Source organism: Equus quagga, unplaced genomic scaffold (genome assembly GCF_021613505.1).
Source record: "Equus quagga isolate Etosha38 unplaced genomic scaffold, UCLA_HA_Equagga_1.0 146_RagTag, whole genome shotgun sequence".
Taxonomy (NCBI): domain Eukaryota; kingdom Metazoa; phylum Chordata; class Mammalia; order Perissodactyla; family Equidae; genus Equus; species Equus quagga.
Genome location: NW_025796728.1, coordinates 10,655,563 through 10,669,693, shown reverse-complemented (window position 1 = coordinate 10,669,693; position 14,131 = coordinate 10,655,563). Strand labels below are relative to the sequence as shown.

Genomic DNA, 14,131 nt, shown 5'->3' with positions numbered 1-14,131 from the left:
TCTAGGATAGGCCTAAGGACGTGTTCTCTTCCCAGGAAGAGTCTGAGAAGACTTCTTTGGTCCAAAATGGTTTTGGGAAATCTAGCCAACCTGGAGGCCGTTTCTGGGTAAGAGAAATAACTTCATGGCTCACCCAGGTATTTGGCTCCACTGTTGGTCAAATTCTTCTGCAACCACACATCTAAACTAACTTCTGATGTTAGAGTATCATACATCTCGGTGTCTAATTCACTTTTTCTATCTTCCTTTGAAAGACTTGTCAACACTATTCCCTAACTTGGGCAAGCAATACCTACAAGTCCCAGGTCCAGTTTAAAAATGTAATAAATGATATCACACTTTAATTTTACTTATATAGAAATAAAAAGTTTAACAACATAATTGTAGTTTAAAGGTTATTTTCTACTGTTTTTTTTCCCTAGCAAGCAGTAACACATTGTAAGAAAGGCCTAAAGTATAAACTGTTTTGGCATCTAATTAAAAAAACTTTTAGTTTCTTTGAAATAAATTGTGATGGCCAAAAGGAACAATATTGTTTATAAGCTATTTTTTTCCCTCTAGGAGCATTTCATGGAAGTCATTCGAAATCAAGAATTTGTATTATTACCAGCCAGTGAAATTGCAAAGCTCTTGGCCAGTGATGACATGAACATTCCTAATGAAGAGACAATATTGAATGCCCTTCTTACCTGGGTCCGTCATGATTTGGAACAAAGACGGAAAGATCTCAGTAAACTTTTGGCTTATATTAGGCTACCTCTTCTTGCACCACAGGTAAACTATTTTTGATTATTTAAAACCTATATCATAGTTGCAACATTTGAGTATTCACTTTATGCTAATTATATTAATATGTACTTGCCTATAGCTTTTTTTCCTTTGAGTATTGTATCCAATTAGGTAATTTTACATATATTCCTATGAAATGTGTAGGTGAAAAGATAGCGAACTAAAAAAATTCTGCTTATGTTTTCATCCCAGGAGGTCTGGCTACTTAAATTGCACAATTAAGTAGCATTGTTGATTTGGTGTGAGTAATTTTATTTGACTCAGATACAAACCTATCCTAGCAATTAGAAGAGAATTAGTGAAACTACTAATAAAAAGATTATTGGACTCTAGGAACCAGAAAATTTAGATTAATTCATTTGTCACATGTTTACTAAGTATCCACTAAATGCTGGATTTGGGTGATATATAAATTAATAAGACATGATAATAGTTTCAGCTCTGACATTTTAAAACTCTGTGGCTTGACATGTTCACACACCTCAGTTTCTTCATCTGTCAAGTGGAGATAACATCCTCTCTATCTCACAGTATTATTATGCAGATCAGAAAACAATTCTGTGAAATAAAATATGCTATAAATAATAATGGCATGATTCTTATCATTATTTTAGAATTGAGAGATATCTACTTGCTGTACTCAGGGCAATCACTCATAACATATTTACATGTATAGTTTCCTCTTTTTACACTTTTGACTGGAATATACAAAAATTCCTTCTGCCTACTTTGCTGCTTATCTTGAGGCCTTGAATGGAGAAAGAGGCCTTGAAAGCAGAGAAAGAATGAACTGTTACTGCTCAAGGTCAGACTTTTTTGTTGTTGTTTAAAGTGCCATACATTTTATTTTATTTGTATTTATCTTGAGAATGATGTATTCTTTCCAGGTATTGTGAGTGAAAGTTACTGTTGGCTCTCTACCTTCCAGAGACAAAAATCAGTGCCGATGCTTTATAAGAAAGACCTTCCTCTTCAGAGGGAGAATGTTGTAGGAGTTCATGGGAGTGAAACTGCGTGAACTGAGAACAATTCAGGAAAAATAACATTATACAGTATTTCTCCTGAAATCAGATTCTAAAAGAGAGTTATATTTTTACTGATATCTAGCAGAATTTTTTTCTTATCCTTTTCTAGGTGAAAGAAAATAAAATCTGAAAAATTCCAGTGGACTTTGAAAATAATCTGTGCAATTAAGTAACCTGACAGTTTACTTCAGTCCTGCAGTTTCGAATATTTATGATACTATATTTGCATGACTCTCAGAGACCTTTAGATTTTCTGTTACCTGGGATACTGCTGATAATCATAGCCATAAGGTCCTAGAATCAAAAGGCACTTTGGAGATCATTTAGTCTAACACCTGTTGTACGAATGAAGCAGACTTCAAAAGTAAAACCATACGTTCAAAATCACAAAGTGATTGCATGAATTCCTGTCCTTCTGCGTCGTAGTTTTATTCGGCTTTGCTTCTTAGCAAACATCATAGAGCTAATAAAAGACAGAGGTAGGACTTGAACCCAAGTAAAGTCCTATGCCTTTTCCACTGAACCATCCTGCCTCTTATTATGTATAAAATCGCTAGGTGAGGGGAAGAATATCAAGTGGAGGAAGAGAGAGATTACAAAATAAATCAGTGATTACAATAAAATGAGATGAAGGCTGTGATAGATATCTGAACATGGCATTATGAAAATAGTTAGAGTAGCCCACCCAAACTGATGATGGGGAAGTGAGGAGAACTTTCTGAAGTGTCACTCGATCTGCATCATGGGTTAGCTACCCCAAACAGGGAGACGATATCCTAGAAGAGATAGGAGATTGTACCTAGTTATAGAATCGTGAGCAAATATATCATGTTCTGGAATCTGAAGATAGCTTGCATGACTAGAGTGCAGACATAAAAGGGCAGTGTTGAGAGATGAGGTCTGAGAGGAAAACAGATGGATCATGAAGAATTCTACTCATGCCAAGGAGTTTGCATTTTATTCTAAACACAGTGAGGAAACACTAAAGGATTTTAAATAGGGGATGACAATTATTATTTTATTTTAGAAAGATTATACAACTGCCTTGTAGAGAATGGATTGGAGGCGTCAAAGTAGAAACCCATTAGGAAGGCTATTGGATTCAGGCAACTGAATTAGGCAATCTCCGGCAGTGGAGGTAGAGAAATTACCAGGCTCAGGGACTATTTAGGAGGTAGAATTCGTACAGCTTAATGACCATTTGAATGGTGAGGGTAAAAAAAGAGGGGTCCAGGATGATCCTAACTTGTGCACCTAGGTTAATGAAGGTGCTGTCAGTTAAGACAGAGAATACAGATGAAGAGCTGATTTTGAGGTTGGGGAATGAAGTGGAAGAATCATGTTCCCAGAGCTTCTTGACACCTTTAATCCTCTTAGAGACTAGGAAGTTTCAAAAACTACTTATTTAGATTGTTGAAGCCAAAAGGAAGAGAATGACATTGGCTAAAGAGAACACAAGAGCCCTAGGAGTAGAACCCCAGAAATACTAATATTTAGTGGTAGTTCCCAAACCTGCCTAAATAATTGGAGTGCTGTGAAAAAGAGGCTTCAAGTTTAAGATGGAGGAATTTTAACCTCGTCAGATGCTACAGAGAAGACAAATAAGATAAGGACAGAAAATCCACTCGATTAGTCCAGTGTTTCTCAAAGTGTGATCCCCAATTGTAGGATTAGCACCACTTCAGTTGTTCAAAATGAATCTTATTAGACCCCACTCTACACCTACTGAGTCTGAAACTCTGGGGGTGGAGCCTAGCAAGCTATATTTTATTAAGCCCTCAGGCAGATCTGATGCACACCAAGTTTGAGAACCACTGCCTTAGCCCGATGAGTAGCGGTGATGGAAGCCACATTGCCCTGTATAATTTAAACTATTTGCTTCATCACTCTGAGCAATTTTTTCTCTTTTTTCTTTTCTACAATGATAATACTCTGTTGCACTGTTGCAACATTTAGAGATACTACAGGGGTTTTTTTCCTTGCTAAAAAGTGAAGGACAAGTTTGCAGAATTAGAGTTACCCAGTGACAAAGTTTTGAGGTAGACTCCAAAATCATCAAGAAAATATTGGATTGTATTCTGAATGTTTTATTTTAAAAAATAGGATAAGGGGGCTTCAGGGTAGGTGAAATGGGTGAAGGGGTTCAAAAGATACAACCAGTTATAAAATAAATAAGTCCTGGGGATGTAATGCACAGCATGGTGGCTATAGTTGATAGCACTGTATTGTATATTTGAAGGTTGAGAGGAGAGTAGATCTTAAAAGTTCCCATTGCAAGAAAAAAATTGTAACTATGTGGTGTTGGATGTTAAGTAGACTTATTGTGGTGATAATTTCACAATATATACATATATCGAATCATTATGTTGTACACCTGAAGCTAGTATATGTCAATTTTATCTCAATTAAAAAAAATTTTAAGATAGGAAAATATAATTATTTAATTGTCAAATTATAAATGAGTAATATTAAAAATTGCGAATGGGTCCAATTACCTAGAGAATTTACTTTTGTGAACTAGTTCCTTTCTCAGTGAGGTTTTACCCTACTCTGTTAATATGAAACATTCTAGTTAGCCTAACTAGAAGGGGTTCAACTTCCATATGGTAATTTTATTGTAGTGTCTCCCACAGTAGATCCTTAAAATGTAGGAAATAATATATATAATTGTAATACTCTACCAAATGATCATTTTAGTGTAGCTTTTTTTTTTTAAACTCTGAATAATCCAGAAGGCAAGTATTTGTGGTCATTTTATTTTACCTTTGAAAGCATTCCAAATTTTTCCATTTGATCAAATATTAAACAATGTGGATAGAAATAGCAGGACATATATACATTATTTAAAAGATTTTGACACCTAAATTTTTAATGTCACTAACGGTTAGCCTGTGTTACAAGTATCTTGGTCTTCACTATTCTCTTCTCAATCCTCGTTATTGTTTTCTACTAAAGGTAATAAATATTAAAAGAGTCAGGATTTACCTTTAGCATTCTTTTAACTTACAAGTTTTTGATACTAAAACATTTTTTAAAGCCTATAGAATTCATAAATCATTCACATTGTGCTTTTTCCTTTAAGTCGTATTTGGGTGTACAGCTTTAGAGAAATGTCATATGGTGAACAAGTATGTGAGTGAAGATAAAAATTTACAAATTGAAAATGTTTCTTCTATTTTCTAAATGCTTTCATTTTAATAATTTTCCCTTTTTTATGCCAGAGAAGACACATAGTATTCACTTAAAATGCAGAGTATACAAGAGTCTGTATTTTGTACTTCTTTCAGTGCCTTATGAATGATTTTCCAAATTATATCTGGTACTTTCCATTTGATTAATCTGATACTTGAATTAATGGCTTCATGTTTTCTTTTATTACTTTCATCTCTCTACTTAAATATAATTAATCCCATTTATTCATAAATTATAGAGACTGTCAACATGATAAGAAATATATTTTACTTCAAATTGCAGTAACTATTGTCTCCCAAGACTTGACTTTCTACAATTTTTTTCACATTTATTTTTATTTGGAAAAAACTAAAGTAATTATATATAACAGTAGTAATATAAACATTAAGATTAATCTAAATGAGCCAACTCAATGCATATTCATTAATGGTTTCTATAGCAAGTATAACTATATTTTGTGCACATAGAAAAAATATGGAATAATTAATACCAGAATTTACACTCTGGCATAGATCCTGAGACTTATGTCTTAATTTAGCTTTCTTGCCTTTGGCATGCTGTTCTTGGTTTCCAAATGTCACAAACTTTTGCAGTGACTTTTGTTAGAGACTCTTCTTTCTCTTCCATTATCAAAACATGAATATTTTCTCAACATTATTAGTCATCAAGGAAATGCAGAGTAAAACCACACTTATTGCCCACTCAAGTACCTAAAATAAAAGGAGATAGTAACAATTGTTGGTGAGAATGTGGAGAAACAGGAACACTCATATATTGGTCGTGGGAATGTAAAATGGTACAGCCACTTTGTAAAAAAGTTTGGCAGTTTCTTAAAAACTTAATGTAAATTTACTGTATGACCAACAATTCTAATGTTAGGTATCTACCCAAGAGAAATGAAAACATATATCCACATAAATATTTGCACACAAATGTTCTTAGCAGCTTTATTCATAATAGGCAAAAACTGGAAACAATCTAAGTGTCCATCAACTGGTAAATGGATAGGCAAAATGTGGTAGATCCATACAGTGGAATATTATTCAACAATAAAAAGAAATGAAGTACTGAAACATGCTACACATGGATGAACCTCAAAAACATGCTAAATGAAAAAACAAGACACAAGAGACCACATACTGTGTGATTCCATTTATATGAAATATTTAATAACAGGCAAATCTACAGAAACAGATTAGCACTTGGGACAGGAAATGGGAACAGAGATGAACAGTAAACAGGTATGTGGGATCTAAGTGGGGTGATGAAAATGTTCCGAAACTGTTTTATGGTAAACACTTTGGGAACTGTTTGCACAACTTGGTAAATTTACTAAATGGTTGCACAACTTGGTAAATTTACTAAAAAAACATTGAACTGTGTACTTGAAATAGTGAGTTATATGATATATAAAGTATACCTTATATTATCAAATACAATTCTGCAGTGTATCAAAAGGATAATACACTATCACCAGGAAGGTCTTTTTCGAGGAATATGAGAATGGTTGAGTATCAGGAAATCTATCAAGGTAATTATAATATCAGTAACTTAAAGGAGAAAAGACCATATGACCATATTCAATAGATGTATAAAGGGTATTTGGGAAAAAATTAGAACCATTCTTAATTTTAAAACTCTAAAATAAAATAGGGAGAGAAGGACACAACCTAAATATAGTAAAGATGGATTACTAAATGCTCCAGCAACTATTATCCTAAATAGTGAAGCACTAAAACTGTCGAGTCAGACCAGAAACACAGACGCTCTGTATCACTCTAATTATTTCACTTAGCTTTGAAAGTTTTGGCAATTGCAATAATAAAATGAAAATGAAATAATTGGCACACATATTAGAAAAAAGATGTCAACTATCCATATTTGGGGATGATTATGATTGTATCCCTAACAGCTAGAGTTTTATAAGGGAATGTGGTAAAGTGGTAGGTTATAATTCAAGTATAAGCAAATTTTTCTCTCCTCCAGCAAAACATATGCAAAATGGAAATTTAAAAATCCGTTGCCAATAGCAATAAAAATAATAAAATCTGTAGGAATATATTTAATAAAAGAAAGACATAAGACCTATATGAAGAAAGCTGTACAACAAATGGAAAGGCTTCTTGGACAGAAAGACTTAATATCATAAAAATGTAAATTCTCCCCAAATAAATAAATAAATTTAATGTAGTTCCTATTAGAGTAACAAGGGGATCAAGGTGGTGAAGGGGAATTAGGTAAATTTATCTTAAGTTTATATGAAAAGTAAATATTCAAAATTAGCCAAGAAAACTATGAAAATGAATAGTGAGGGTAGATTTGTATCAGATAATCAGAATATGCTATAAAGACACTGTAGTAAAATGTGGTATTAGAATAGGAGTAGACAGATCAACAGAACAGAATAAAGAATCAAAAAACAGATCCGTATGTCCTGAGATCTACTTGTGAAAATGTAATATATGACCAAGGTTCATTTCAGTTGGAAATGAAGGGGATTATTTAATAAATGATTTGGGTACAGAACTGGCTATCCATCTGGAAGAAAATGAAAGTATTCTTCAACTTATACTCTGTTTAAAAATTAATTTCACATGGATCCTTAACCTAAATGAAAGAAATTACAGCAATAAAGGAGTAGGGAGGGGGATGGAGAAGCAAGCACAAAAGGAAGAGAAATGTATTTTTTAAACAGTAGGGTGTAACTATATTTATGCATTTATATAAAATTACATAAGTAAAATAGGATTTAGTGAAGCACAAGGGATTTTAAATCTTTTAGAATAATCACCATTTAGAGTTCTTTGCCCCTTAAGAAATTGGTCGGTTTTGTTTTTGCTGTTGTTTGAGCAGTTTGGAGAGGTCAGGTAAATGCAGTATAATTAGTCAACTCCTCATAATTATTCTTCTTCAGTTAAAATTATTTCTAATTTAAAAAGTAAAAGGATTTATTTTAGAAAATCTGGAAAATATAAAAAAAAGATTATTAAAAAAGCATATTTTGAGCCAGCCCTGATGGCCTGGTGGTTAAAGTTCAGCGCACTCCACTTCAGCAGCCCAGGCTTGGTTCCCGGGTGCAAAACCACACCACTCATCTGTCAGTAGCCATGCTGTGGCAGTGGCTCACATAGAAGAACCAGAAGGACTTACAACTAGAATACAACTATGTACTGGGGCTTTGGGGAGGGGGAAAAAAAAGAGAGAAGTATTGGCAACAGATTTTAACTGGGCGAATCTTTCCCAGGAAAAACACAAGCACCTTTCCCCACTACCTAGAGATAAGCACTATTAAGATTTTAGAGCATACCACTTATCCTCAGTTTTTGTTTTTCAATGAAATTTAAAATATAAATCTTATATTTTAGTTAAAAATAGGTGTCCAGACTTGGATTTTCTTTTACATGATATCATTTCCATTTGTGAACTTACTACTTTTCTTAGTCATTCAGTGTACATACTCACTATTCTTTTCTAGTTCCTGGCTGACATGGAAAATAATGCACTTTTTCGGGATGATATAGAATGTCAGAAACTTATTATGGAAGCAATGAAGTATCATTTATTACCAGAGAGACGACCCATGTTACAAAGTCCTAGGACAAAACCAAGGAAGTCAACTGTTGGTACATTATTTGCAGTTGGAGGAATGGATTCAACAAAAGGTATTAAATAATCTTTTATTTTGGGGGAACAGAAAAAAAAGAAATTTTAATTAGTAATATACATGATCAAAGAGCTCTTTGGAGAAATGTTTGGTTCCAGAACTGGGTAGGAAAAGCACAAGATAAGCCTAGAACATCTTCTAGTGCCAGAAAGTAGGGAAATGCTCAAAGAATGACAGAGACAGGTCAAGGGAGACAGGAGGCAGTTTGTAAGGGCTACCACTGTCCAAATCTGGGATAATGTCAGCATCAAAATTAATAATAGTAAAAGATTATAACCTATTAAATCAATAACTATTCATGAGTCCAAACTGATACAAATATAAAGGGAGAAGGGAAAGCTCTTCCTTACAGTAGAATGCCAACTGATAAATACATAAGCAAAGATGGGATTAGAGAAATTACCATTTGGCAACCATCATAATAATAACTAATTCAGTCAGGAGTCATCAATAGATGCTGCAATTAGAGGATGAAAGTTTGAGAACAGGATATTTAGCCTCAAAGTAGCTCCCAACCACTTGCTTCTTAGTTACAAAGGGTGAAATAGTATCCTTTAGGTGGAGAAATTTGGCCCACAGCACCTTAATCAAATAATCAAAGATAACCTTGCCAATAATGAAATCAACCAGCAGCATGTGCCTCTTATGTGATGCACCGAGAGGAACTCAGCTGCACGTCTGTGGTATTCTTGCTAAAAGTGTATATTCTGAATTTATTCATGAGGAAAAGACAAACAAATCCAAGCTGAGAGACATTCTACTAAATGACTTGTCTGTAGTATTCTAAAATGTCAATGTCAAGAAACACAAACAAGAGTTAGGAATTGTTTCAGATTACAGGAGACTAAAGAGACATGACAGCTGTTATAATGTACCATCTGGATTTTCTTTTGCTGTAAAGGACATAATTGAGACAAATGACAAAATCCAAGTAAAGTCTGTAGATTAGATAACAGCATTGTATAAATGTAATTTCCAGATTTTGATGATTGTATTATAGTTTTGTAAGAGAATTCCTTGTTTTGAGAAAGATACACTGAAGTATTTAGGGATACAGGGACATCACTTCTGCAGCTTACTCTTAAACAGTTCGGAAGAAAATTCATACATACATACATACATACATAGAAAGCAAATGTAGTAAAACATACACATTTGGGAAATCTGGGTCAAGGGTACTGGGGAATTCTGGTTGTTTTTTTTTTTAAGATTGGCCCTGAGCTAACATCTGTTGCCAATCTTCCTCTTTTTTTTTCCCCCCTGCCCAAAGTCCCCCAGTACATAGTTGTATATTCTAGTTGTAGGTCTTTCTAGTTCTGGTATGTGGAACACCGCCTCAGCCTGGCTTGATGAGCAGTGCTAGGTCCATGGCCAGGATCTGAACCGTGGAAACCCTGAGCCGCCTAAGTGGAGCGCACCAACTTAACCACTTGGCCATGGGGATGGGGACCGGGGGGCCCTGGGGAATTCTTTGTACCATTCTTGCAACAGTTGTTAGAATAGTAACAATAATAGCATCAAACACCATATAGTACCTACTAGATGCCAGGTATTGTGCTAGAAGCTTTCTGCGTATTAATTTTAAGTATACATTGATCGCTCCTTCCTCTGAATTCCCAGACTAATAGTCTGCAATTCCTTGACGATACCTCTCTGACTTGTGGCTACCTCTCTGGTCTCACTCAGCTCATCTACTTCTCCCCTCATGCCTTCTGTTCCAGCCCCATTGACTTCCTCATTCATTTAACATGCCAAACATTATCCCACGTCAGGGATATTGTATTAGTTGTTCCCTGTCACTGGAATGCTCTGCTCCCTGATACCAGAATGCGTAGCAGAAATTGTTCCCTCAGATCTCCTCTCAAATGTCAGTTTATCACAGAGGACTTCTATAACCATTCAGTAGCAACCTCTTGCCCATCACTTTCTAATCTTTTGCTTACCTCTTTCTCTCTCCTTACTCCGCTTCATAGTTCTTCATAGCACCTGATACATTTGTTTATGTCTGTCTACCTCTTTCCCCCAGAATAAGCTCCAGGAAAGCAAGGATTTTGTTTTGTTCGCTAATATATTCCCAGAGCCTAAAACAGTGTCTTGCACATAAACAGCATCATTTGTCAAGTGAATGAAGATTGTCCTCTGCCTCTCTTGAATTGCTTGTATGGCAAAAGCACTTGATGCATTAATCACATCTAAAGGCATCTCTTCTATATGACATCTCTAAGGAATATAAAAATACCAGCTCTAGTTGAAAATCTTGTATTGTTATTTAACTTTTAGTTTCATTGAAACAAAGATATAGATACAGATACAGATATAGATGGATAGTATCCCGTATAACATAGGGCTTAAGTTCTAAATATAGGCTTAATGACTGAGTAGTACAGAAATACATAAAGTAAGATAACTGATTAGAGTTATTGTATAAATATTTGAAAACTTTTGGAGATCTCCACGGTCCATATAATCAATCTGCAAATACTTGTTAAGTATCTACCAAGTGCCTGGAACTGGTGCTTGGCTTTGTAGTCGTTACTAGCACTTCTTCCTCTCTTTCTTTTCCTCTGCTTTGCAAAGCTGTAACTGTTATCTCTGTATTAATTATACTCTCTCACTTTGATTTTCTTTCCATATTTCCAACTTGTATAAAATGTCTATTTGATGTTGAGCTTTCACCTCAAGCTTCATGTGTCTGAATCTTCTCTGCCCTTGTCTCCCAGACTTGAGGACTTGGAATTGGAATTCAGTGTTCTTCAGTGGACAGCTCTGGCTCACATAAGCAGATAAGGAATTTATGAGAAGGCTATTGAGAAATGGGCAGGAGCTATGTCCACTGTCCCAGCTTCTTTATAATTCCTGCTTTTGATTTTAAATCCTAGGTGCAAGTATCCATTTGACTAGCTTTGGGTCACTCCTGGACCCTGGGCCCTAAATTTCCAGAACAAAGAGGATAAATATCTGTCTTTTCAGCTTCCTGGGAGATGGGTTCCTGCATCTCATCGAGGCTCATATACATACAATGGAAAATTGCCCAAGCCTGAGAAAGGAACTCAGACACTAAGTACCCAACGTAAACAATACATGGCTACTGTCTGTTTCTCTCTGTTTCTCTCTCTCTCTATCTCTTTCAGACCTTAAATTCTGACAGTCACCAAGTGACTTCTTTCACAAAGGTCTTATTCTTCCAAATTTCCATTGCTATCTTTCTAATTCCTGTTAGCCTCCTATCAGCTCACATATTTTGACAGGTTAACTTAGTGGGAATAGCATTAATTATGTTTTTAATATGTGCCAGGAATTATGCTAAACACTTGACCTTTATTATTTCATTTCATCTTCATAACAACTCTCAGAGCAGATGGTTATTATTTCCCTTTTTTATACATGAGGATGCTGAGACGTAGAGAAGTAGCTTTCCCACAATCACACAACTAATTAATGATAGAATCAGGATTCAAACAGGCATTTTGACTCTGGAGACTATACTCTCTGCTCTGTTAGCTCTTCTTTTAAAGTGCCATTACTCTGCTCGAAAACTCCAGCAATCTTTACTCCTTACCACATAAGAAGTAAATTCCTCTTTCTAGGTTTCAAGACTTTCTGTAATCTGGCCTTTGTGGCTTGACCAACTTTATTTCTGAGTCTTTCTTAATAATACTCTGACTTTCTATCTATTCAAGCTATCTTCCCAGGCCTTAACTTATCTTATTCCCAATGTCTTTAATAATGAAGAGTAATTTGCATTAGTTGGATGGTAATCTGATCATTGGTTCTTGGTCCCTTCATATATGCATTTAGTATACAGCCCAACAAATACACTGGTAATGGTTCTAAACAGTCACTAAGAAAATGTTGGAATTTATTCATGCTTACTTTTTTTTCTTGGTGAGGAAGATTGGCCTTGAGCTAATATCTATTGCCAATCTTTCTCTTTTTGCTTGGGGAAAATTGTCACTGAGCTAATGTCTGTGCCAGTCTTCCTCTATTTTATATGTGGGACACCGCCACAGCATGGCTTGATGAGCGGTGTGTAGGTCCACATCCAGGATCCAAACCCGCAAACTCCAGGCTGCTGAAGCAGAGCACATGAATTTAACCACTGTGCCACCAGGCTAGCCCCTGTGCTTACTTTTTTTAAAGGTTAATCCTTCAGTATAAATTAGGGAAGTTCCAAGCTTTTACATAGAATTTTGCAATTATTAGGATTTTGTTATTTTTGGATTTTTTTTAAGATATATGTTTCAGACTATGTTTTAACATTTTATGTTTTAAGAATTACGTTTGATATTAACAAAATAATTTTTAGTTACCAATTCATAAGATTATGATACTGCTTAGTGCACTAGATCTAAAAGAAATAATTTAAAATTCAAATGAAAAGAATATGCCTTAGATTCATTAGAGAGGAGAGATGGTTAGCATTGCCTTTTTATTTGAGGAAGGAAGAAGTTTTTAAAATCAAATTTAGAGTGATGAATCAAGTATACTATTACATAAAATAATCTGAATATGAGTAAAATCTCATTATAAAAATTATAAAGAAAGATTATTCAAATTCAAAAATATTTTTGAACAGCTACTATGTACGAGGGAGTCTATTTATGATGCTGTAGAATACAGAGAAGGAAAAAGACTTGGTATTTATCCCAGATAACTTAAAATTTTTGTAGGGTGAATAAATAATAAAAACTATAATATATGAGAAAATATAATATTCTATATCTATAACAAACTATTTCTCAAATTTAGGAGATTAACACTAGTATTTAGTGCTGTGGTGACCTAACTGTAACAAATACTTTAGAATAAATGTTTGTCCTAATTTTAAGTCTTTAAGAATAGCTCTGACTGCATGTTGTATTAGAAGCTTAGAAGACAGAGATAAAGGAGACACTAATTCAACTCTTAATAACTGAGGGGTTGGGTTGGTTTTCTGGGGTTTTTTTAGAGAGGTGGAGCTTTTTTTTTTCCTAAGTCCACTGGTCTCATCTCATAAAGAGAACAAAAGAGTTCCTTGAATCTTCCAATTCTTAAAAAAATGTAGACACCATCAGGCAGTTACTCCTAAACTTCCTACATTCATAGTTGCCAAAGCACATGGTCCACACTTATGCTCTTGTCCTGGTTGCAATAGAACATGTATGTACCCCTCTCTCCTCCCGTGAAATCCAGCCCCTCGCCTGTGCTCTGCTTCTGCCCTTTTCCGCCTCCTCCAGAGCCACACACTTTTAATTAGGGTCCCTTCATCTCCTGTCTTTTCAGCTCCTTTTTTTTTTCTCCCCAGAGCCCCAGTACATAGTTGTTATCCTAGTTGTAGGTCATTCTAGTTCCTCTATGTGGGACGCTGCCACAGCATGGCTTGATGAGCAGTGCATAGTTCCGCGCCCAGGCTCCAAACCAGTGAACCCCGAGCAGCGAAAGCAGAGCTCGTGAACTTAACCACTTGACCACAGGGCCGACA

The 14,131-nt window shown here is 35.1% G+C and overlaps 1 protein-coding gene across 3 annotated transcripts in view; it reads left to right on the top strand.

Moving 5' to 3' along the window:
* The window catches only part of LOC124232985 (kelch-like protein 5), a 74,713-nt gene that overhangs the window by 42,545 nt on the left and 18,037 nt on the right, over positions 1-14,131 (top strand). For all 3 annotated transcript variants that reach the window (XM_046649967.1, XM_046649968.1, XM_046649966.1), the window contains 2 exons: positions 562-774; positions 8,482-8,668. In XM_046649967.1, the coding sequence (XP_046505923.1) occupies positions 562-774; positions 8,482-8,668 (400 nt within the window). The remainder of the gene's footprint in view (positions 1-561; positions 775-8,481; positions 8,669-14,131) is intronic.